Source organism: Monodelphis domestica, chromosome 1 (genome assembly GCF_027887165.1).
Source record: "Monodelphis domestica isolate mMonDom1 chromosome 1, mMonDom1.pri, whole genome shotgun sequence".
NCBI classification, from domain to species: Eukaryota; Metazoa; Chordata; class Mammalia; order Didelphimorphia; family Didelphidae; genus Monodelphis; species Monodelphis domestica.
Genome location: NC_077227.1, coordinates 64525925 through 64552299, shown reverse-complemented (window position 1 = coordinate 64552299; position 26375 = coordinate 64525925). Strand labels below are relative to the sequence as shown.

Sequence of the window (26375 nt, the reverse complement as noted above, 5' to 3'; positions counted from 1 at the left end):
GTGAAGCTGAAACAGAATAATGCTTCAACACATATAGTATAAATTTGGGTTAGTTAGATCAGGGAGGATTAGTGTAGCCTGTAAAACACAGGAGAAGTAGTTCCTTGTGGAACCTGGAGTCTACTTGGATGGACTTAGAATCCCTTAGAATTAGTAAACATATATACAAGTCTCCATCTGAAACCTAGATTAAAATATCATTAACCTCTACAATCCACACTAAGGAATATTATAATTGCCTTATTATCACACATTAAGAAAGATACCTACAGTCATTACAAAAAAATCTCACTTGCACACCTGAAGATGGCAGAAACATCATGTATAAAGTTTCACTCACAAGCATCAACATATTCCCTTTTACACACACTCACACGTTAATCTTACACACATGCATGATCCTATAGTTCCAGATACCTGAGATCATCTTTCAAGGTGAGACGACAGGCAAGTATGTATCCTGTAAAGTAGAAGGTAAGGGACCAGTGACAAACTTCAAGAAACACAAAAGGATGGAAGACACATTGACAACTTTAAAGAACTTTGAATCAAAGACATTATGGAGAATGAACTTCAGGAAAGTGGGTCACATAAGATTAATCACTGATAACATTAAGTTCACATATAGGGATTCACATCCACATACACATTGGAATCTACACAGGAAGAATGAAAAAGAGATCTTCAGGCAATACGAGAAGAGGCTTTCCTGAAGAGGAATAAGTATGCATCCACCACGACATATATAGAACACAAACAAATTTCACACTGACATTAGATGCTCTGCTGTAAATAAGGACAGCCCATAAATTGTATATCTGTAAATAGATCTCTAGTACCAGAGGATATATATGACATGTAACATATGTAAATGTGTAGAAAACCCAGACATGTACATAGATAGCATAATAACTATATAACCCACTAATATAGATAGAAAGGACAGAGTTAAAATGCTAACCATTAATAGACAGGGACAGAATATTTTAGGGTAGAAAAGGGAATGTTGTAACTAGAGAGGTAACCTAGGGACAAAATAAACCATATTTCATTAGATACAATTTAATATATATACATATATCTAATTGTTATGTATTATTACATTGGAATTAGCATTATATAAGGTATAGGACAGTTAAATTTTATATTGATTGTAATATGAATGACCTTTGTATTAAGAAATTGTTATATTGTAAAACTTTGTTGGCACATAATCCTAACCCTTTTCCCACAACTCAGTCTTAGCATAAGATAGGAACTTAGATTAGCAAATAGACAGATTAGGATAAGATTTATTATTTTGGGAGGGGCGAGGTTAGATGGGAACAATAAGTAACATAGATAGGTTAGAATAGACATAGAAGGTAAGTAACTGGTGTGGGACAGGGTGGCACCACATGAACAACAGGAAATGGAGGATTTGTGACAGAAGCTGGCACATAAGAAAAGTTTTAGATAGAGACAGGGACCCCCTTTTCCCCACTTTTCTTTCCCATTCTGATCCTGCTACTTATTCTTTGTTAACCCCTGAGTTGACATTAATATAATTATTTGTTCCCCAAGCTGTGAATCAAGTGTGAGTGAACAGATCAAGGGGAGACCCTTTGGTTTTGAGTAGTGGAGGGGGGGAGGGACAAGAGAAAATCTGGGAGAGCAGCCTTAGGTAAGGACGAAAGGTAGAAGGAGGAAAATCTTCATATGCCCTCTCCTCTCTCTGAGCCAACCCTAAACATTAGCTATCTCCCCTGAATACCACTTTGAGAAGGGAGGTTCTCTTCTCTTCTCTCTATATTTATTTAACCATCCCTCAAATACAACATATAAGGTAAATGGTTTATCATAATTTGGGATGCCTAGAACAGGGGCAGACAAGATAACTTGTTTTAAATTTGAAAGAGATGTCAGGTGTTGTTTCCAATTTAAGTGGTTCAAGGACAGTTTTTTTGTGAGTGATACAAGGGTTTTAGTGATTTCCCCATAACAAGGCATACACTGCTGACAAATCCTGTTGTTCCAAGAATCGCCCTCAATTTCTTTTTAGTAGTAGAAGTACTTAATTTTTGGATATTTTTAAATGCTTGGGAGAAATTAAATGGGACCCAGGAGTTAAAATGAAGCCTAAATATTGTACCTTGGGGAGATACCACTGAACTTGTCTTTGGAGACCTTGTGGCTGCTCTTATGTAGCTCTAAAAGGAGGTGCTTTCTATCTTCTTGGCATGTTTCAGCGTTTGGTGGAGCCAAAAGCAAATTGTCCATGTACTGAATTAAATGGCTGTATTTACATTTTATGGCATCTGTATCTGCAGTTAAGAATTGTGTAAACAAAGTAGGACTACCCACGAATCACTGAGGCAAATGAGCCCATATCTTTTGAGAGTACTTCCAGGTGAAAGAAAAAATATGGCTGGAGTTCTCATGTATAGGTATAGAAAATAAATCTGAGCACAAGTCTACTACTGTAAAGTATGAAGCTGTTCTAGGAATAGAAGAAATAATAGTATTTATGTTGAAAACTACAGGGTGTTTCTTTATAATGTGATTGTTCACAGCTCTCAAATCCTGGACAAATTGATAGAGATGCTTGCCATTGGGTCCCAGTTTTGGCTGTTTAACAGGCAGGATGAGCACATTGTATTTAGATTTACAGGGAATTATGATGCCTTGGTCAATCAGTGAATTTATTTCAGCGATAATGCCATCAATTGCCTCCTTTGAAAGGAGGTACTAAGGAATGGAAGGAGGTGGGCTAGATTTTGTTTGAATTCTGACAGGGACAGCCAATTTAAGTAGGCCACTGATGTTGGCCCAGAGAAACTCAGTTATATCAGTTGGGATCTCAAAAATAAGAGTCTCCTTCATCTCATGAGCATTTGAAAGAAGTACAGGGAACAAAGTTAAAGATTCCTCAGGCAATTCCAGTGACATAGAGCCATCTAGAGATCAAGTTATTGTGGCCCTATGCTTGCATGAAAGATATCACCCTAGAAAATTTATGGGGGAGCCAGGCATTAAGAGGAAAAAGTGTTCCACACTAAGGGGTCCTATGGACACTTTTCTAGGAAAAAGCTTGGGAACCTTTAGGGGTGTCCCTGATATCCCCATGAAACTTATTGAGCCAATGTAACTGCAATCAGAATCAGGTGTACTCTTTAATACATACCGGGAAGCTCCAGTGTCCAAAAGATAATTGTAATAGATGTTACCAACCTTCAATGTTACATAGGGCTCATCGGTATAAGGGGGCAGTGGATAGGGACAACGGGCAGTAAGATGTCAGAGTCTGGAAAATCAAAGGTTGTATCCTCTGATTCCTGTGCCCCTCCCCCACTCCCCATACACCTTCATAACCTTTGGGTAGTTTCTTGGGCTCCTCTCTGAGGGACAGTAGCACCCTGGGTGGTTCAGGGATGAGCTCCACTCAAGATATACTCCTGTAGGGTCATTTTTTATGAGTTGTCAGGTGTCTGATTTATATTCCTAGAATTATTATCAGTCCTCAAATTACAATTCCTGAAATCACCATTGTAATTATTATTCCTATAATTATTTCTTTGATAATTTTCCCAGTGGATATTGTTTTTCATTACCTGGAACAAGTCCTACATTCCATCATTACGTGGCTCTTCTGACAGAAGTGGTGGTAGGGGACTGATAGTTAGATTCTTGGAGAGGGGCTAGTGCCATTGGTTGAGCATCATGCCCTTTGTCTCATTTATCCTTTAAAGGTTTGATTTCTTTTTGCAAGGTTTCAATGAGATTATTAATCTCTTCCTGGTTTTATTTATTTATTTTTTTGGCCTTTAAAGACATAAACAGTAGTTTTCCTCAAGTCTTCAAGGTCCATCTGAGGCCACAGTGGGCAAGTCACTATAAAATAATCCTGGACCACCCTGCAAGAGTTGTTGACAAAGTGTTGCTTTATTTTCTTAATATCTTTGTATTTAGAAATATCAAGGTCTAGGTACCAACCCTCAAGCTCAATGAGCTTATCCATGAAAAGTGAGGGTATCTCATCATTGGATTGTGTAAGTCTTTCAAATTTGTTTCATGTTTCTGTATCTTTGGAGAATTCTCACGTTGCTGTTATGTCCTCCCTCCAACAATTTATTTACAAATAGTCCTTGGGGCTGTTATAATCCCAGTCAGGATCCTGTGATGGCCAGTGTACTGCATTATACCCCTGGACCTTGTGAACAAGAGAGATGACCTTATTTTTTCACTTTCTATTAGAAAAGTGTGGAGCAAATTCTCAACATTTTTATAGGATGGATCATATTGATAAAATATATTGGCCATTTTCTTGGTCACAATTATAGGTACACAGTCAAAATGAGGTATATTATATTTTAATTCTCTAATGTCTTGAGGAGTGAAAGGTATATGGAGTCTTAGGGTTACCACATTCCCATTGCATCCTATTTTGGGCACTTCCCTTAAGGGGAAAAGCCCTTCATAGGAATCATTGGATGGCTGTGGTTCCTTAGACGTTGAATGTGGGGATACCAAAGCAACATGGGTAGGAACAGATATGGTAGGAGGATAAGATTTCCTCGGGGCTGGAATTGGTTGTGGGGTGGGAGGAGGGGCAGGATAGGATGGGGGATTAGAAGAAGGATCAAGGGAGGTAAATTAGCCAGAAGTTGCAGAGCATGAGAGATGTTGCAGAATATGAGAGAGAAGGGTCTATACCTGATATATAGGAAAGGGGTGTGTTGTTTCCATTTTGGGAGAAATAGGATTGTTCTCTCTTTGTGGTTCAGGATCAGACTCGCAAAATTCAGACTTGCTTTGGATGGGAACAACATTTATCTTTAGATCATGTAAGAGGTATTTGAAATTGTCCAATTGAATTTGCCTGTTAGCCTGCATTTCTGCTTTAATCTTTCATATAATAGCATTTTTTATCTTTATATTGAAGATGAGAAAAACACAATGTCCTAGGAATATAAGGAGAAGGAGGTAATCTGGAATATTAAAGGTCCCTAATTAGGCAAAAAACAGAAGGCTTTCATGCAGAATAGCATTTATGCTGCTTAGCATTTTGATAAAAATGTATACTTTTTATTTTTTTAAATTATTACATATATATATATATTGGGGGTGGTGTAAGGTAAGGTGAGGAGGTATTTAGCTTATTTCATTTCATTTTTTATGATTTTGATGGATTTTTATTCATAAAACAGAAAAAATTATTTATTCATTCATTTGTTGCTGCCCTCTGATGGCAACAAACAGCCACTATAGCTAAGCAGGAAAAGGGAAGAAAGAAAAAAAGAAAAAAAAGAAAATAAAATAGTACTAAATATTGACCTCTAGTGGTCAAGAGGCAGCACTACAACAGGAAATGGGTTAGGGGTATGGTTTGGGGTGGTTTTTGGAGTAAGGAGTCTGTTTAGGGACTGCCAGAAACCAAAATGGAGGCTATGACTATGAAATCTGGCGGTGTCTGGGGTTGTGGTTTTCCCCAAAGGCAAAGGGGCTCTCGAGGAGAGTCAGAAGTAAAGCAGAAGGGCATAAATCAGGTAGAGGGCTGAGAGGTAGACTGGGGTTGGTGAAAGAGTGCCAGGATACCCTCTGCCAAAGCAAAGAGCCTGGCAGAGGCTAAGAGGCAACCAGCTTCCAGGAAGGGAAAGGAGCTTCCCTTCCACCCTGGCTGGTGAGGGAGGCTCATACTCACTAGCAAATAGCAAGGCAGTGTGGCAAAAAGGAGCAGGGGTCAGTAAAAATGGAAGAAAGCCCAGGGGTTGGCCCAGGGTGTCACAGCTGAGGTAGCAGCTTTAGCTGGAGCCAGGCCAGGGATGTTTTGGCTGTCCAAGCTAGATAGGCTTGAAACAGAGCCTCATCAATTAGCTAGGGGTTGGGCCATGGGAACATCTTTGGCTGCAAACCAGGGCAGAAATCTGCAGACTTAAAAAAATAAAAGTTCTAAGTTCTAGTCTGTAATAGAGAGAGTTAGTCTGGTGGTAAAAAGAGAGAGAAAGAATGGAGACCTCCCCTCTCAAGGCAGGGTCCAGGAGAGACAGCTGCTGTTTAACTTGGCCAGGGGAGAGAAGAGGGGAAGTCAGTCTGTAGTTCCCCCCTTCAACCTCCTCTCAGCTATGGCTGCTCACCCAAACTACCTCTTGACTTCCCTCTAATACTATGATATATAGAGCTTCCCTCCACTGTGAGGTGATCTTGTCAGCTGCTTTGTGTCTTCTCTAGCTGGCCACTTCAGTTGGGAATTGGGGATGGGGGGAGAGTGTCCAGTCACCAGGAGAAAGATGTAAGTCTTTTCTCAGGAGCAAGTCTTGACTAGACCTTTTCCTCAGGCTGATTCAGGATTGAGAAAGCTAACTGCCTCTTCCACAGAATCTCCTGCTCTCTTCGAATTCCAGAATCTTTCCTGGGACCCTTCCCCCATTGTGGCTGAGGCTCCAGCAATTTCCCAGACTGTAACTCCAGTTCTTCGGTTTGAAACCTCTATCACAGGTCCCAGCAGATTCACCAATAACGTAAAGATTAAAATTAATATTCAAATACTCCAAGTATTATATTTAATACTATTTATTAAAATCAACTTAGAGCAAAGGGAAAATAAAATCCAGAGAAACTGAGCCAGCTGCTCTCTTTCTTCACATGGGTCCAGGCAGCAGGAGCCAGTGAGGCCAAAACAGAAACTAAAAACCTCAATCAACATAAATGAGGCACAAACAGGAAAGGGAAAATGGAATTGTGGGAAATGTAGCTTGAAGCTCAAGATTCTAAATTAATATAGTCCTAAATACAGGAAGATATCTGAGGTCTTTTATTTTGTTCTCTATGTACATTGGGCACTAGCTTAATGAGCCTTCCTTCTGAATGTTTTCCATCACCCAGGCAAACTTGTCTCTCCCTCCTCTAGTTTCCCAACACATCAGTCATTTCACACCTGAAGATGGAGATACATCTCTCCATTCTACTATTCAGTGACTCTCAAAAATGGACAACTTGGTAGAATGTAAAGAACCCAATATTTCAATAACAACTGAAATTCCTAACTCCCAGAGTTGTTATAGGGAAATTATTTTGCAAACTGTATCGCTTTATATAAATGTGACATATAATTATCTTAATGTTACCAGAATTGATTTAGGTACTTTGAACCTCAAGTTCTCTTTTCTGTAAAATAGGCAAAATTATGTTCATATCTACCTACCTCACAAGCTTTGTAAATCTTTGATATAAATCTGTTATTATTCTTTTGTTCTGAAATAACCACTACAACACAGCACAAAATAGTCTTCCCTATTCTTTTCTTTAACTTTCCAAGGTCCAGGTTATCATTTTTCCAGTCTCCATTTTGGAAAAATTCCCGAGTCTTCTTATACTTCCCAATCTGGTCAGGATAATGTTCATAGCATATATAATGGGGCTCATGATTACCTGCATCTTCTCCCCACCTGTATCCACCCCCTTGATATTCCCTTTTGAAGTTGGTAGACTCTTTATTGTACCTCTCTTTTTCTCTTTTGGCCCCCAAGTCACTCCTTCTGATTCTTCTTCCCCAATTTCTTGACAATGAACTCGTTGGGATTCTCCCTTCTATCTCATTCATTTACCCATAAAATGACTCTAAAATCAAATTCGCATTTAAGAATTAGGGACTGAGGGGGCAGCTGGGTAGCTCAGTGGATTGAGAGCCAAGCCTAGAGATGGGAGGTTCTAGGTTCAAATCTGGATTCAGACACTTCCCAGCTGTGTGGCCCTGGGCAAGTCACTTGACCCCCATTGCCTAGCCCTTACTGCCCTTCTGCCTTGGAACCAATACCCAGTATTGATTCCAAGATGGAAGATAAGGGTTTAAAAAAAAAAGAATTAGGGACTGAATGTGCGAGTCCTCCCAAAAGTATGTTTGCTATTAAAAAAAGAATTCAAAGGGTGCAAGATAGAATGATAGAATTTCAAGAAATGTGGTAGATATGATATGGAGGTAGAGGGTGTTAGACATGATGTTCTTGCAGGTAACCTTCATTTCATACCATATAGGAAGCTGCTGATTAGATCTGTGCATCAACCTGGTTTTAGGTAGGAGAAAACACCTATCTGAAGCTCATACTTCTTTATCTGTACTTTCCCCATTTCCTTCATTCAGCTATACCTGACCAGTGAGAGTGGTGGCATGAATTAATAATTTAAAAAGCATTCAGTAAATGTTTTATTGTTGCTCTTTAAAACAAAATGAAACATTGCTATCATTCTTCCTCCGCCACACCTATCTTGTCTCCAGCATTTGTGTTTCAAAGTTTCTCCTCAGCTCCTGTTTTGTTAAACTCCCCTGGGCAGGTTCCTACACTAGTAAGAAAACACTCTGCTCTCAATGAGTACCAGTTACCAGTCACAGAATGGTTACATCCTAGAGGACTGAAAACTTGTAGCTGTGCTAACTGAACCAGTTTTCATGATCTTTGAACAATTGTGGATATTGGAGAAGTGACGTAGAATTAGAGAAGGGAAAGTGCTCTGATTTTCAATAAGAGGTGGAGATCCATCCTAGAAACTACAGGCTTAGTAAGGTTGACTTTGATTTCTGGAAAAATTCAAGAGTTTTTGTCAAAGGGATGCTCTGTGAACATTTTGAAAGATGTGATGATCAGTTGGGGCCAGCGCCACTTCATTGATAACAAGTAATGGTAAAGTCATCCAACTTCCTTTTCTGATACAGTAACTAGAGTGGTGGATCAAAGTAATACTGACGGTGTAGTTTAGTTAGTAGTGGTGATGGCATGGGTAGGAAATAAGCATTTATTAAGTATCTTCTCTATGTCAGCCATCATGCTAAGCACTTTATTAAAATTACATAATTTGATCCTCATAATCACCCAAGAGGCAGTTGCTATTATGGCCACCCTTTTTCAGTTAAGAAAACTGTGGCAAGTGGTGTTTAAGTGGTGTCTCATAGTAAGCAAGTGTCTGAGGTTAGATTTGAATTCAGATCTTCCTGACTTCAGACCCACACACTCTACCCAGTGTGCCACCTAGCTGTATAACAAGTAGCATAACAAAGATTTCAGCAAAGTATTTAACAGCTACTCACAATATTCTTGGTTAGAGAATAGTTTGGTTGAATGGAGTTGACATTGGTTGAATGAATGACCAGATGCAAAGAGTGACCATGGAGAGGTCAATATTGACATAGGAAGTCTTTTGTATTGGACTTCAGAGATCTGTTCCTGGTTATATAGATACAGCATACACACATATTATAAACACACACAGATACTATATATATGTATATATATTCCTATATATACATAAATCATAAAATACTTAATTATATTATTTTATAATATATAAATATAATATACATAAAGTAAATATATGTATTCATTATTTAATATAAATATATTATTATATTGATACAAATCATATATTTAACATAACCATCATATATAATAAATTTATATTAAAACATAAAATATAAAAAATAATATCTAGTATGTATATGTATATATTATCAATGACTGGATTGGCAATATTGGAGGGGAAATTTACAGATTATAGGAATTATGGAGGGAAAGCTAACCCATTATATCACAGATAAGTTCCCAACATATTTTGACTGGCTCTTTCAACAAGACAAATCTAATTAGATAATGTGGTCTTTCAAAATCCTTTACCTTCTATCTTAGTATCCATTCTAAGACAGAAGAGCAGCAAGGGCTAGGCATTCAGGGTTAAATGATTTGTCCGGAGTCTCACTGGTAGGAAGTATCTGTGTTCAGATATGAACCCAGGTCCTTCTGGCTCCAGGTTTGGCACGCTGTACTATCTAGCTGCTCAGAGCTAATATTTAAGAGGGATTCAGGCTTTTGGGGGGCATGCCTTTAAAGTTGAATCCAGCAGGAGGGTTCCCTAGCCTTGTCCTGTTGTAAGATTTGGTTTTCTGACCCCTTGAAGCACTGTGTTTTTGATTAGTGTGGAAGGGTTTTCAGAGATTTGGACTTTTGCTGCATCTAAGCTGCCATCTTGACTCTGCCTCTAATGTTTAAGAAGGATGAATGCAAAATTCTATACTTGGGTTCATAAATCATTTTTGAAAATGTAGAATGGGGTTGGAGTATAGTGGTTAGACTAGTGTGCCCATAAAAGCAGTTTGAGGGTTTCAATGCACTACAAGCTCAAAATGATTCAAATAAATTACATGGCAACCAATGAGGTAAATATTTTCCTAGACTCAGTTATTGAGTGACAATAGAGTTCAGACAAAGAACAGTCTACATTACCCTTCTTATATGATGAAGAAGTCATGTTCATACTATGATGCCATGAGCAATGATGAAATGAGATAGTTTTCAGTGAAGCCCAGGAAGATTTGCACAAACTGGGGTGAAGTGAGCAGAATAATAAAAACAACAATAATAACTAGCATTTATATAGTGCTTTAAGGTCTGCAAATACTTTACAAATATAATTTCATTTGATCTTCACAACAACTCTGGGAGATGTGCTATTATTATCCCTATTTTACAGATGAGGAAACCGAAAAGCAGGAAGGTAAAATGAATTGTCCTGTGCCCCATCACTAGCACATTTTTGAACTGCATTTGAGCTCATGATTTCCTGATTCTAAGTCCAGCACTCTATTCACTCTGCCAACCAGTTGTCTAATATATAAAATACCAACAACTCTCAAAACAAATCTCTTAGAAAGCTTTAAGCATTCTGTTCAATCCAGTGGCCAGCTATGATTTCAGAGGACCAGCGATTAAGCAAGTTACCCAATCTCTGATAGATTTAGAAGGCGGAAAGAGATGTTTTTAGGCAGTGGGCAAGGTGGGAATTTGCTTTGCATGAGTATGCATATTTATTATGGTTTTATTTTTCACTTTTTTCCCAATGAGGAAGGGGAGGGAAGGGAAATTTATTTTTGTTAATTGCTTTCTAATTAGCCTTCTTGCCTCAACTTTCTTCCTTCTCCTCCACTCAACTGCCAGAATGATTTTTCATGAAGTACAGATTGAAGAATATTTAATAAATTCCATTGGTTCTTAGTTACCTTCAGAATCAAATATGAAGTCCTGTTAGATATTTTAAGCTCTTCCTCTTCCTTCCTCTCATCCCAATCTTCTTACATTTTATTCTTTTCCAAATACTCTATAATTTAGCTACAAAGGACTGTTATTCCTCATATACAATACTCCTCCATTTTTTTATGCAGTAGCTACCTCTCTCCCACGCTGAGACCACATTTCCCCCTAATGACCCTACCTCTTCGCTTTTCTGACTTCTTTCAAGACTCAGCTTAAATCTTAGCTTTGATAAGACCCTTTTCCCACACCATTTAGCAGCTGATGCCTTACCCTCTGAAATTATCTTCTATTTATTCTAAATGCATTGTGTATATACCTATTATGTTTAGTCTCCCTGATTAAAATGTGACCTCGAGGGTAGTGACTTTTTCTTGCCTTTCTATCCCTAATGATTAGCATAGTTTTGGTATATAGTTCATGCTTAATAAACACCTTGTTGACTTCATGTCTTGCTTTCTCAACCTTAAATGTCCTTGGGATAACTTTGTTTAATTGGATACCTTGCCAAGGTTCCTTTAAATTGGTTTTACCCTCCACGGCTTCTCTCTGCTTTACAAGATTCCAAGACAATTTTGCTCATAATCCTCTATTATTCTTCTTTGTAAGATTTTTACAAATGAGTTTACATTTAAGCCCAGGGTTAGGTTACCTTTAGCAGCCATTCTTCTCTCTTTGGCATATATATATATATATATATATATATATATAAATTACATATTTGCTATCTAAGTCAAAATAGTAACAAGGGATCAGAAAAACCCAATAATGAATAACATTTTTTTCTAATAGGTTATGCTAAAAGTTTTAGAAATATTTGGCAAAATGGTATAATAAATGTACAATAATTTTAAAAATTCTGGTAACAGGCTGAATGATTTCCTTTCTCTTTCTTTAAATACTTCAAATGTTCTTCATGCTCTTTACTCACTATCGTGGATATCTAAGATTTTGTTGAATAAATAAGAAATTAAGGCAGCTAAGTAGTGCAGTGGATAGAGCATTAGGCTCTACCTTTATTATTATTATTATTATATTATTAGCCCCCTCTTCCTGAATTCAAAGCTGCCCTCAGACACTACCTGTGTGACCAGTAAGTCACTTAAGTAACCATGTTTGCTCAGTTTCCTTATGTGTAAAATGAGCTGGAGAACTACTTTAGTATCATTGTCAAGGGAACCCCAACGAGGTCACCAAGAGTTGAACATGATTGAAATAACTGAACAACAATAAAGAACTGTAGTCTATAGAGAATATTCAAACACTGGAAAATTACTAGCAAACATTATTAGCTATTATTTGGATTAAGTGACACTTAGTTCTCCTAGCAAGGTTAATAAGAGTATACGGAATTACATGCTGAAATTGTTAATTTGAGGATTCATTTTGCTTCTACAGTGTATTATTTCTCAGAACATTATTAATAGGATTTGTAGAAAACATGCTAAGAATATAAACTGATTAATATTTATTTTATTTGCAAGAATGTCTCAGTGGTTATTATTGTTAATTGTCTACTTCTCTCCAGTTTTCCCTCTTGTACTTTTGTCCATTATTATCAAACCCCTTCTTTACAAAGAAGAGATTGATGAAAAAAAATAGTTTATTTAGCATTAATGTTAAATAATTGAAGCAATCTGTTTTAACTCCACTTCCCCTCTTCTCCTTTTCCTATCCCTGATCACTATTTTTTCCCTTCTTTATTTTTAATCCCTCTTGCATGTTCTATTCACTGATTCTTGAGTTTATTTTGCTTTTCTCTCAGCTATTCTGATCTCCCTCTTTACTACCCATCCTTTCGCCTATCCCCTCCCATTTCCCAAATTAATTTTATATTTTTCTTCTAAGTTGATTAAAATAGAACAAAGTAATTCACAGACAACCTGTTTTATTTAACTTTATGACACCTGAAGATATTGATATTCATTTTTTCTTTCCTATCAGAACAAAAAAAATCATGATCTTAAGTTATTCTCCTCTGATTGATCAAATGTACTTATCTTTCTATGATTTTTTTTGTTGATTCTTGCATTTTCATTTCATAGTTTCTACTTAGTTTTGCACTTTTTCTGAATAATACTTACAAGTCCTCCATTTAAAGATCTTTTCTCTCCTACAGTTACATACTAAGTTTTGCCAGGTAATTTATTCTTGTAGATATTTATCCTTTACCTTTTGGAATCACTTTTGTGTGATTCTGACTGTGACTCCTTGATACTTGAACTTTGTTTTGGCTACTGTAAACAAGGTTTTGTTGTTTTCTTTGACTTAAAAGTTCAACATTTTGGCAATAACATTAGTAAGAATTTTTATTTTAAAGTTTTTTTCAGGAGGAGAATGGTAGAGTATTTCTATTTTTTACTTTAACTTCTCATTTGAATAAATATGGGCTTCTTTCACTTGTATTTTTTGGCATACCAAGTTTATTTTTTTGTTATGATTTTCAGGTAGAGGATCAATTAAGATTTGGGTGATTCTTAGATTTTCTCTCCTTGACCTCTTTTTGTGGTTGGTTTTAAAAATATCACATTCATTTGTTATATTTTATTTTCTTTCATTCAGTCTTTTATTTTAATTTAATATTCTTTATTGCATCATACTTTCTGACTCTGGCAGCCTTTTTGTGTAGCCTTGGGAATGGCAAAACTTAATGCTATCTCTCTTTGGTTTTCTTTACTCTTGTTCCTTCTGGTTCTCTCCCCCCATCCCCTTTTAATCCTCACTTCTCATTTCACACTTTGAAGGGTAAAGTATTTCAAGAACTTTACTGGCATTTTGAGAGTGTTTGAGGCTGAGCATCCAATGAACCACTATCTTCCCACAATTCCCCTCACTACTACTTTCTACATTAATAGTTCTGCATCTTAGACCTTAGAAGTGGGATCTGCATTAGAGACCATCAAGTTTAGCCTCCTCACTTTATATGAAAGTGAAATGATGCCTAGACAGCTTGTTTCCATGGTTCCCTCACTTCCAGTCAGCCACCGGTTTCAGGTATTTCTTTTCTCCTGTCAGAGAGAAAGGGGGACTGAAAAATTCTTTCACAAAGAAGAATCTTTACTTGTCAACCTACCTAGGTGACTAGAAGCCTGGAGAGGGTAATGCTTAACCCCAAAGGAATGAATAGCTATTGATAAAATCTTAGCTCTTAGTGAAGGATATATTTTGGACAAGGGGCCCTAGCTTCAAATTTTAGCTCTTAATAGGGGTCACATTTTGTGCAAAAGGTTTTAACCTAGTCTATATCTTGCAAATGATTGATCATTCTATATTCATTTTGGGTATAGAGTGCCAAACATAGATTCAGGAAGACCTGAGTTCAAATTCTGCCTTACACACTTACTAGCTATATGTCCTTTGCAAGTCACTTAAGCACTTTTTGTTTTAGTTTCCTCATCTATAAAATAGGGACAACAATAGCTTCTATTTCCTGGTATTGTGAGGATAAAATTAAATAATGATTCTAACATGTTTAGCACAGTTCCTGGCACATAGTAAGCATTATGTAAATGTTAGCTACTTTATTGTTATTATTTTTGTTGTTATTATTGTTATCCTGCTTAGGGTTAAAGGCTGATTGCCATTTGCAAATTAGTTCTTTTAATTACCACTGCCAGAATTACAAGAGTAACAGAAGTAATTCAAATGTCACATGGAAATCTGTGCTACCCAGTCTCTTGAGTCAAAGTCTTTCTTGTCTTTCAGGAACACTGAACATCCTTTATCATCTTCAGAACATCTCTGAGTTCTCAGAAGCTCTCAGTTCAATTGTAAAATGGAAATATGGTTCAGAGTTTGGTTGGATTTACTGCCTTTTAGATACCTTCCAGTTCTATGGGTCTCTGTAAGCATAAGCTCTTAAACCAGTGGTGAGAGTTCTCTGCTTGGTTCTTTTAAGCAATATGCATATTGGTTCTAAATCAGGTTCTAATTCAGTTGTGTATACAATTTTCCCATGAAATTTAAGTCATTCATGGGTAGTGTGTGTAGCTGTGCAGGACTCAGAACCGCAATCCTTTTATGTGTTCCCCTTTCAATGATCTCTTGGTCTTACAGAATATGGAAGGCTTGGTCAATGATGGATTGAGTTAGGAATACTCACCTGATATGCCATTAAATTTAATCTGCAAATAGCCTCAGTAGAGGTCACCCAAACCATGTACTGACTTCAACCACAATGAAAGGATTCACCATTTTTGTGAGCTATTGCTATGCTGCCCAGTTTAAAGAGGCAGAGAAATTGTTTGATTTCTATGGGAAGGGAGAAGAAAAAAGAAGTCTGAGTAATTTGGGGGTGTTTTATACTCATGGTAAATTTTAAAGTTTCAAAGCTGATTGATGTTCAGCATCAAGTTTTAGATACTTATTTTTCTTATAATGTATATAAAGGAGTAAAGGAGTGACAATACCCTTACAGAAGAAAAGTGGCTTGTTAAGATTTATGTCTTTAAAAAAATCTTATAAAGAACTATTACATGAGTAGCTGGTGCCCAAGTTTGGATGGGTGATTTAGACAAACTCAGGTTTTATTTCTTCAAAATTTTATTTTAAACCACATAGAATCTCTCAAATTTTGGTCTGAATAAAGCTATATTCAATTTGTCTTTTAAAAATAAATATTTATTTATTCATCTCTTACATTAAAGTTCCCAGGTAATTCCCTCTGTCCCTCCCCTCTCTCTGCACTAGAAAAGGCATCATTTGACAAAACCATAGATGCGTATATAAAACTATGTCTTGCTTATTTCTATTTATCTGTTCTTTCTCTGAAAGTGGATGTACACAAGTCAGTATTCAAATAATATTTCTGTTGCTGTGTATAGTGTTCTTTTGGTCATACCTCTTCATAATTTCATGTAGGTTTTTCCATGTTTTAAAAAATAATTCTGTTTGTCATTTCTTAGGGTGTAATAATAGCATTCCATCACATCCATCAAAATCAGATGCTACAACTTGTTTAGCTATTCCCCAGTTTGTGGGTACCCCAATCATTTCCATGTCTTTGCCATTACATAGGTGCTCTAAATATTTTTAGAACAGATAGGTTCTTTTCCTTTTTCCCTGATCACAATAGGAAATAAAACTATTAGTGTATTGTTGGCAATAAAAGTAAAGATACAGTTTTATGTCTTTGGGTATTATTCCAGATTGTTCTCCAAAATGGTTGGTTTAGTTCATAGTTTCACCAACAGTGTATTAGTATCCCCTTTTTCCCACATACCTTCCAACATTTGTCATTTTGCTCTCTTATCATTTTAGTCAATCTAATAGGTGTTGGATGATATCTCAGAGTTTATTGATTTGTTTTTTTTTTCTAGTCAACAATGATTTGGAACATTTTTTTCATATGACTATCGTCTGTTTGCTAAGCCCTCTCTTAGGTATTATGGAGAATAAGGAAGGCAAAATACATTCCTAGCTCTTCAGGAATTTAAACTCAAGTTGGGAAGATGGATATGCCCACTTGAAAAATTAAGTAACTTAAGCAGACAATAAGTGGTGTTCATTTGGGTGTTTTAAACTAATATAGGCTTGGGGGCAGCTAGGTGGGTCAGTAGATTAAGAGCCAGGCCTAGAGATGGGAGGTCCTAGGTTCAAATTTGGCCTCAGACACTTCCCAGCTGTGTGACCCTGGGGAAATCACTTAACCTCCACTGCCTAGCCCTTATCGCTCTTCTGCCTTGGAACCAATACACGGTATTAATTCTAAAATGGAAGGTAAGGATTAAAAACAACAACAACAACAAACTAATACAGGCTTCAAAGTGGAGTTCACTATAGAATGACAGTCAGGTATGGCCACATAGGAGAAATGAAAGGTAGCACATCAACAAGGACTTGAAGACTGAGTGGGATTTGATTAGAGAGAGAAAAAATGTAGAAAAAGATAGGCATTCCTGGCAGGGCAAACAATTAATTTGTGTCTTATTTAATGGGCTACAAATAGAATTCATTAATAAAACATCTTCTTCAAAGACTCCTATCTGAGAGGCAGAGGATTTTAACCCCTTTGGGCCACCAAGTCTTGAACAAAATGATTCACTGAGCTCACCAGTGGGTCATTCACCCTTTGCCCAGACAGGCCAGCCCTGGTGAGGACTCAGAACTCACAGATACCCAGGCGGTGCTTATAACAGTATTTATCATTCCATGTACCATCTGTGTACATTTCCACGCAATTTTCTTGTCCTTGCCCATCTGGCGTCCCATAATACCAGTTGGTGTAGTTTACAGGGGATCCATCCACATAATAGAATTTCCCTGGTTGTATTCCCTCTCTTAGGCCAAGGAAGGCATATGTGTTGTGTCTCACCACCAGCTTCATGATGGCTGCATTCTCCTCTTTATTCCTTGGAGTGGCAACGATGCCTCCCATCTCATGGCAAGTTTTATTAATCGTGAAGAAATCAGAAGACTGGCCAGTGGTGACATAAAACTTTCCTCCCAGTTCAGCCATGCTTCCATATAAAGTGAGGGCTGGAGATCAGAGACAACATATTTAGTGCAGTTTTCCTTCTGTCTAACTTTTCTAACTTTTCTGAGCTTGTCTTTCTGTGTATCTGAGCATATCAATATTTCTCTTTCAGGAAGACCCTTCCTTTATTCCTGTTTTTCTCTCTCCTGTCTCTATCATTTCATTTCCTCACTAATTCTTTCTATGTCTCTGTCTCCATATATCACACTTGAAATAGATAAATGAGATTCTCAGTCTGCCATTGAAAAGTCTCCACCAGCAAAATCTGTCTTCAAATTCTACTTCTGACAGTCCTACCTCTATGACCATTCTGAGCTATGTGACCTTGGATATTACCTCACTTCCCTGGGCTTCCTTTTCCTCACCTGGAAAATAAGAGGATTGGATTCAATGACCTCTAAGGACTCTTCAAATTGGTAATCCTATGAATAGGGCTCTTCACTACTCTCATTTTCAGTTTCCTTCTATGAAAAATGGAAGTCAGTAAGGGGCAGCTAGGATAGCTTGATCCACCTAAAGTCAGGAACAGCTTAGTTTGAATCCAGCTACCGACTCTTACTAGCTTAGTCATCCTGAGCAAATTATTGAACTGCTGCCTGCCTCAGTTTCCTTTTCTGTAAAATGGTGATAATAATAGTTTCTTCTTCCTGGAATTGTGGCGAGGATAAATTGAGATAATATTTGCAGTGGTTTACAACCTGAAATAGCTAAGAATGCTAGAGGACTGTTATGAGGTTCAAAAGAAGGATATGAAGAGTTTAGTGACTTTAATGTATTTTGTGGCAGTTATTGTTCTTGACCTTGTCATTATGGCTGACTTTATTATGCTTATTGTTGCCATTCTAGTCTTATTCTTATTAATTTCCTCCATGTACTTTCCAGTCTATACTGGTCCACTCACTGTTCCCCACAGAGGATGTTCCTTTACATAGAAGGTAACCTCTCATTCTTATAGACTTTGCCTTTATAGCACCTTGGCCTCCCTTCAAACGTACTCAGATGCCACCTTCTCAATAAGTTCTTAGTTTTCCCAGTTGTTAATAATCTTTCCCTATTGAACTTTCTTTGGAGACACTGTGTATACTTATCTCTGTATGGGCCACATCTTTCCATTAGAATGTAAACTCCTTGAGGGCAGAGGCATTTCATATCTGTGTTTCTATTCTGAGCACCAAGTATGATGCCAGAATCTTAATAAAATTTTGTTTAACTTAACAAAAGCTTATTGACCCCCTCATGTTTTAGACCTGGAGAATATAAAGATATATATGATTTTTGGTGAGCTACATTCTATTTGGTCAAGGTAAGGCAGAAAACACAGATATAAATTTGTACATGACAAATACAATGCACTTTTGGGGAATTTGGAAGAGCCTTTTGGAAGAGATAGTGGAGCTGAGCTTTGAAGGGAGCCAGTGTTCAAATATCAGAAAAAAGGAAGGAGAGCATTTGGAGATGAGGGTCGGGTGCATTAGAATCTATGAAAAGCCAAGGATATAGGAGTTCTGTGGTCTATTTGAGGGACATGACATAAACCAACGTAGCTGGCATGGAGAGTGCCCTGGATGAGGGAGTTGTGAGTGGAGAACAATGTACAATCAGCTTAGAAAGAGAGGTTAGAGTTTAGTTATGAAGGACCTTAAGTGTCAAATAGTGGTCTTATTTATGGGTTCTTTGTGAGTCAGGGAGTGTCAGAACTTTGCTCTAGGAATACAACCTTGTCATCAGGGGGGCAATAGATTGGAGATGAGAAAGACTGAAGGCAGAGTGATCAAGCAACAGGCTATTGCAATAGTTCAAGAAGAGTGCTCATGAGAGCCTGAGCAAGACTATGTGAGTGGAGAGAAAGGGAAAATGTTGTGGAGGAAAAGTCAACAAGACATGGTACCCAAATAGGTATGAGAGTTAGGGAGAATAGAGTTAGGATTGACTCCAAGGTTTGGAAGTTGGGTTATGAAGAGGTGGCTGGTGCTTTAGCAAGGAAGATAATGAATTTTGTGTTGAGCATGTTGAATGTGAGGAATTCAGCAGGGGTTGTTTTGGGATTGATGCTCACAATCAAAATGATATTTTGATTTTGGAGTCATTTGCCTCATATGATGAGGACCCATGAGAACAAAAGGTCATCAAAAAGGAGAATAAAGAGAAAAGAGCAGAGGTCCAGTGAGAGTGCTGGGGTTTAGCTAAATATGGAAGAGGCATGAATGATGGTCATACAAAGGAGATAGAATTCAAATAAATTATTATAATTATTGTGATTAGTCTTTTTTTAATCATACTTTATTACTGTCAATGTGTGTTATGTGATAGAAAGATCATTGGTCCTTGAATCTAGGTGAGTCCTAAGTTCAAGTATCACCTCTGACACTTATTATTTGTTGGACCATTTGTAAATCATCGAATTTCTTTGAGACTTAATTATCTGTGAAAAATATCACATGATATTTTTGGATGGACAAAGGGAGTAATGCTTTCAAATTGCCTTCAAAACTATAAAAATAATATAAAATATAAATAAAAAATAGAAAATTTGGCATTGTTTAAATTTTTACTAGTATTAGTATTATACCTGGTTTGATGAACTGAGAAGTCTTGCTTAGTGGGTAAGTCACAATAATCCCCTGGAGTATCCTGGTTGGCCCAACCTCATATTCCATTGCCATTTTTGAAATGTTAAAGAAATATTAAATCATATAAATAACTATATGGTTCAGTCTGGAGTTGAGAGATCCTGGGTTGACCTCAAACACTTCCTAACCATGTGACCCTTGGACCAATCACCTAATATGACTAGTCCTTATTCTTCTGCTTTGGAACCAATATTTAGAATCAATTTTAAGATGGAATGTAAGAGTTTCTAAAATAAAAAACAAAAAGAAATAAATATTAGGGAAAGGGAAGATCTTTGTTCTTTCCATTATCTAGGAGGTTAAAAGGAATATCTGACATTTGGTTTAATGATCTATTTAAGTCTTTTTCAAAAGAAGTAATTAGATATCTTCTCCTTTCCTCAAAAGACTTTCTTTAAAAAAAAAGCTATTTCATTCATCAAAATGAAATATTACAAGAGGCAAAAGTTACTTCCTTTTTCTCACTTTCCCCTTCCATTTTCCTTGTTTATCTTTCTTCTTATTCTCTCATCAAGACTCAAATCTAAGAACCAGGGGGTTGGCAATTGAGCCCTTATCCCATCCTCATTCTGGGAACAGAAACCCTCTAGGCCCCAAAATGACCTATTCTAAAATCCTGTTCAATTGAGACAATCCACAGACTTACCTTTTATCACCTTCAGGAGTCGAGTTTCTAAATCTGAGGTCACATTATGTATTTCCTTAGTTGGAGAAGAACACATTTCTGGGAAGAAGAAAAGCTTTTTTTGGAGCCACTGTGATAAAGCAAAGAATCAACTCAAGCCAATATGTCAGACACAAAACATTCATGAATGCTTAGTCAACCCATCAAGAAACATTTATTAATTAGCTCTTATATGCCAACAAATGTGTCTAATATGTACAAAATGAATAAAATGGAATTTTGGGAGGAATTGCTAGGAACAGGTGATGTTAGGGAGATCTTCATGTAAAATATTTTGCTTGAGCTGATTTTTAAAGAAAAATAGTGTTTGTAAAAGGTAAAAGTAGAAAGGTGGCACCTTTCCTGCATGGGGAGAGGAAAGGCATAGAGATAAAGTGCTGTGTGTGAGGAACGTCAGGGAGACCAGATTATAGCATGCGTGAAGGGGATTAAAATGCATAAATCTTGAAAAGCAGGTTGAGATCAGATTATGAAGGAAGACCTGTAAATGCCAGACAGAGGAGTTTATAGTTGGTCATTGGGCAATAGGAAGCACCAGTGTTCATTGAATAAGAGAATGCTATAGTGTTTTAAGAAAATCATACTGGTAGTTGTGTGAAGTGGATTGAAGAAAGGACAGATTTGAGATCAATTAGGAGATTACTTTGATAGTTCAGATGATAGAGGAAGAGAGCCTAAAGTAGGATGGTAGTCACGTGAGTAATGAGAAGAAGGTGGAGGAGAGAAGGATATTTTGGAAATAGTAAAGGCAAGATTTGGCAATTGGTTACATATGTGGAGAGAGAGAGAAAGTGAGGAGTTGGGAAAAAAAAAACATTAAATATTGGAAATTTGAGGTAGGCATTACAGTGGATAGAATATGGGATTCTGGGTTGGGAAGGGTTGATTTCAAAACCTACCTCATACACTTCTAGCTGTATGATGTTGGGCAAATCATTTAGTCTCTCTTATTCTATCTATAAAATGGAGATAATAACATGGATCTCACAGGTTTTTGCAAAGAGTAAATGGATCAACTTATGTAAAGTGCAATCTTGGGCAAGTAATTAACCCTTTATGGGCCTCAGATTTTTATCTTTAAATTGAATAAGTTGAATTGGATGATCGCTATAAGGTCCCTTCCAACTCTAAATCTAGGGTGGGCAATGTTGTGGAGTAGGAAAATAGCTCCATTTGAAATAAAAAAATTTGAGTTCAAATTCTAAATCTGTTAGCTGTTATTATTGAAAAAGAATGAATCATCTTTTATGCATGCCTTTTCTGAATGGTTGGCATGCAATGTAGCTCTGTAGTCAAACTGCATATTTGTCTTTGGGCTAAAGTTTTCCTGAAGTAATCAATACCTTGATTCCTCTGTGTTCAATAAACAGACAACCTTGCTTTGAGAAAGAAATCTGTTTGTGTATATTATTGGTTCCACTTAGTCTACTGTAGACACAGTATCAACAAGGTCAAAATAGTCTTCTAGAATTGTCAGTGGTTTGAGAGCCAGGGCAAGAGACTGGAGTTCCTAGGTTCAAATCTGGCCTCAAAATACTTCCTAGCTCTCCTTTCTGTTTTTCTCTGTCTGAGAGAGAGAGAGAGAGAGAGAGAGAGAGAGAGAGAGAGAGAGAGAGAGAGAGAGAGAGAGAGGGAAAGACAGACAGACAGACAGACAGACAGACAGACAGACAGGCAGACACAGAGACAGAGAGACAGAGAGAGTTAGAGTTATCAAAGGCACAGAAAGAGGCCAACAAAAGGGGAAGCCAATGTGGAACAGAAATTTTGGTTACCCTGTTCCTTCAGTGCATGCTAAGTGAGGGTAAACTAGTTAAAGAGTGTTCTAGCAATTTGTTCCTATATTTAAGATTATGCTTACTATAAACTTATTTCCTTTAGTTTTGAACCTGGTACCCATAAAGACCCATAAAGGTTTCAAACCCAAATGTCAGAGTATGGAGGAGGATGGGTGAGATGAACCTGATTTTGTCTGAGGGCACTTTGAACAGCAACTGGTGGTTACTAGCCTCAGGGAGATGGAACAATTGTCCCAGAATGCACTTTGGCTTGGGAACTGCTGGCTACCTGGGCTGAACCAAGGTTAAAAGACATTTATTTGGTGGGGCAGGTAGGTGGTTCAGTGGTTTGAGAACTAGCCCTAGAGATGTGTTGTCCTGGCTTCCTATCCAACTTCAGACACCTCCTCACTGTGTGACATTTAACTTTGATTACACACTGCTTAGCCTTTTCTACTCTTCTGCCTTGGAAACAATACACAGTATTGATTCTAAGATGGAAGGTAAGGGTTTTTTATTTTTAAAAAAGGGACTTGTCACTGAGGGATTCCCTACCCCCACTCCAGGGTACTTTTTTTTAGGGATCACCCCTGCCCTGGCTCTGGGCATTACATATTTATTTTGTAGCAGTTTGACTTTCTTCCACCCAGATTATAAGGAAATCATTTTAGAGTAGCCTGAAGATAGATACAGTTTGAGAGTTACTTCCTATTTCCTCTTCACCCTCCTTTTGACTTGGTGATAACTCTCTCTCTCCCTCACCCTATACACCTCATTAAGGCAGAAAGCATAGAAGTTCTTACCACCTGGTTCTCCTTTCATACCCTTGATTCCTGGAGGTCCTTGTATTCCTGGGTTTCCTGGAGGCCCCACCTTCCCTGGATTTCCTTGGAGTCCTCTGAGTCCTTCACCTATTTAATTTGAATGATTTTAACATAAATAATTATATGTATGTATATACATTATATAGCCCTTCACTTACAAAAAAAAACACATTTATTTATTTATTTATTTTAAAAATGTAAAGGGAAAAAAAACTGTACACTTCAACATCTGATCTTTCATCTTGATCTTGTTATATGTGGTCCTTATGAGGACATGGGAATCCAGAAATCACATAAAGTGGAGACCCTGAAGGCAATTAAATTTAACACTCAATGGGAAGTTTCATAAGATTTCCTTAAAAGAGTTATTGGAAGATTCTGGGAAAAAAATCATTGACACTTTGACCACTGAACCATCTGCTATTGGCAGATTATGTCACTAGAATCAAGTCCCTGGGGTCAGTAGGTTTCCTGGAATGACTAAGACCTTGGATTGAAAGTCCTTCAGGGAAAATATAAAGATGTAATACCATGTGATACAAGAGACACTTAACAAAGGAGTCTAGAGGTTTGGATTCCAATTCTAGTTCTAAGTTTGTTTTATATTTTGCATAAATCAATCCCCTTTTCTGGATTTTTATTTTCTTTCTTTGTAAAATGGGGAGATTTGAGGATATGATCCATAAGATCAATGACTAACACTCTGATCTTACACTTTTGCTCTTACCTAAAATTGGATGATTTTACATACCTGGGTCTCCCTTTTCTCCTTTAGACCCTGCTTTCCCATCTCGTCCATCTCTCCCAGGCAGTCCAGTGATCCAAGGACCATGACAATGAGTGGCTGAATAAGTAAATGGCTGCTCTTCATTTTCCCCTGTCTCTGAGCAAGATCCAATGAGTGCCCACTCTAGGAGCAAGAGACTGAGCAGGGGCAGGAGAACCATCATTTGGACCCCAGACCTGGGAAATATTGAGGAGAATCATCCACAGGTGGCTCTTGGGTGAAAACAATTTTTATTTATCCTCTCCCTTGATGGTATAGACCTAATCTCAACATCCCAATGGATGCATGATCAGGAAATGTCATTCAAGAAAGGGTCGTGGATGAGAAATACCTGTCACAGAGAGACCTACTCAGGGAAGAGAAGCTTTTGGGGATTCCCACATTCTGATTCATGTTAAGGAGTGAAGTCAATATTCCAGTTGAAGAAGATGGAAATAGAAAGAAGAGATAACAAATGAATCTGTACTATAATCCAGGGGTTCTTATTCTTTTTTTGGGGGGGGATATCATGGACATTTTTGGCAATTGGGTGAATTTGATTCTCTGATGATGATGTTTTTAAATAATTGAAAGAAATATCAAATTTCAGATAGTGTTAGTAAAAAACAAAGATGTAATTTTCTACCCACCTCACTCCAAGATCGCAAGCACTTGGGACTTTTTTCTATAGAACATAGGTTAAAGTTTCCTGCTGTATTCCCTACCTCTCTGTGATTTCAAAGGTTGAAGTTGGAGACTAGATTCAGCAGGACATGCTTAAGCGCCTCTGCCCATTTCAATCTGATTAAGGTTAGACTTCTGTCCTTGTACTCAATCCATAGCTGAACTTAGTACCCACCTCTCTGTTTACTAAGACTTGTGGGAAATCTGGCAATTTTTGGCTAGAACAAATATTCTCTCAGGCCCCCTTGCCTAACATACTTTTTCTATTTATTTCTCTTGAAACCTGTTATTGAGAAATCAAATAATGAAATATTTAATAAGAATTTTCTTTTTCTTTTTCTCTATTCTCTCTTTCATTGATTCCACAATATTCTCTGAGCTCCTGTTCTCTTCTCTAGAATAGAGAGGAGAGTAGTAGAATAGGAGCTCTATGGAAAATCCAAGAAAGGGAGAAGACATAGTCTTACCCTCCAGAAGTCTAATGGAGGAAGCAAGAGATAAAAGAAGTTATCTAACAAAGTGAACAGGTTCCAGGTGAGTTGCACAGGCCTGATACAATATACCTAGTAATAGATTTAGCATCAGAAATTGAAATCTTATCTCCTTCTCTTTATATCTCCATGATCTTGGATATTTACATGCATCTCTCTGAAGTTCAGTTTCCTCATTTCTGAAATGAGTGTTGGAAATGATCTTGGAGGGCCTTTCTAGACCTAAATTATTTGGTCCAATAAATACCATATGAAGTCAGAGATCTTTCAGTCTTTTATTTTTTCCTCTCTGTATATGAGACCAAAACCTAATGGTCGTCTTCCCTTCTGATCCCATCTTCATATCTATCTCTATACATAACATTTTTGAAGCACTCGTGCCCTGTGGGTTTTGTATAAAATATCAAACTAGCTCAATACTTCCTCAGTTTACCACTTCTGAATGCTAGTGCTCCTTACTACTATCTTTTTTTAAATTTGCTTTTTGTCTTCATAATTCTAACACAGTAGGACAAGAGCTAGGCATGTGGGGTTAAGTGACTTGCTCATGGCCAAACACCTAGTAAGTGTTTGAGGTCAGATTTTCCTCTCTACTTTTAAATAGTCCCCTTTCCTTGGCAACCTGGTAGAGTTGGAAAAGTGTTAGAAAGAAAGTCAAAAGAGAGTTGGATTCAAATACTAGTTCTGACATCTAATGTGTGACCTTGGGCAAGTCTTTCAACCTTTTTCATTGAAATTCAGTTTCCTCATCTCTAAAACTGAGATAATAATAGTATCTACTTCATAGAAGTATTATGAAGTTCAAATGAAATGACAACTCTAATGATTTTTGCAAATCTCAAGGCACTATATGTGTTATTTGTTTTATTACTATTAACTGAAAAATGTAGTTCACAATATCTTCCTCGTAAAAATATTTTAAGTCAGCATATGTTCTGTGGTTCCATTGCATAGGTAAGTTGAGTCCCTCAGTCAACAAACATTAGTATAA

At 37.2% G+C, this 26375-nt stretch overlaps 1 protein-coding gene across 2 annotated transcripts; it reads right to left on the bottom strand.

The window, feature by feature from the left end:
• Window positions 1-15649: 15649 nt before the first annotated feature.
• On the bottom strand, window positions 15650-25063 carry LOC100016579 (pulmonary surfactant-associated protein A-like). Of its 2 annotated transcripts, none has more exons than XM_007478503.2 (5): window positions 24935-25063; window positions 24195-24406; window positions 23423-23530; window positions 20803-20880; window positions 15650-17528 (listed from the first exon to the last, which is right to left on the bottom strand). In XM_007478503.2, the coding sequence occupies exons 2-5, from the start codon at window positions 24391-24393 to the stop codon at window positions 17152-17154; spliced, it is 762 nt and encodes a 253-aa protein (XP_007478565.1). In that variant the 5' UTR covers window positions 24394-24406; window positions 24935-25063; the 3' UTR covers window positions 15650-17151. The 2 variants fall into 2 exon arrangements, with proteins under 2 accessions (XP_007478565.1, XP_007478564.1); XM_007478502.3 differs by having other exon boundaries at window positions 24860-25017.
• Between the last annotated feature and the right edge of the window lie 1312 nt (window positions 25064-26375).

Bases quoted from the DNA above. Each gene is read 5' to 3' on its own strand.
- LOC100016579 (XM_007478503.2), bottom strand. From the start codon at position 24,393: ATGATGGTTCTCCTGCCCCTGCTCAGTCTCTTGCTCCTAGAGTGGGCA. The intron at 23,531-24,194 runs GTATGTAAAATC...CAAATTAAATAG, and splicing joins AGGAGAAAAGGGAGACCCAG to GTGAAGGACTCAGAGGACTC. The intron at 17,529-20,802 runs GTAAGTCTGTGG...TCTGATCTCCAG, and splicing joins ACTCCTGAAGGTGATAAAAG to CCCTCACTTTATATGGAAGC.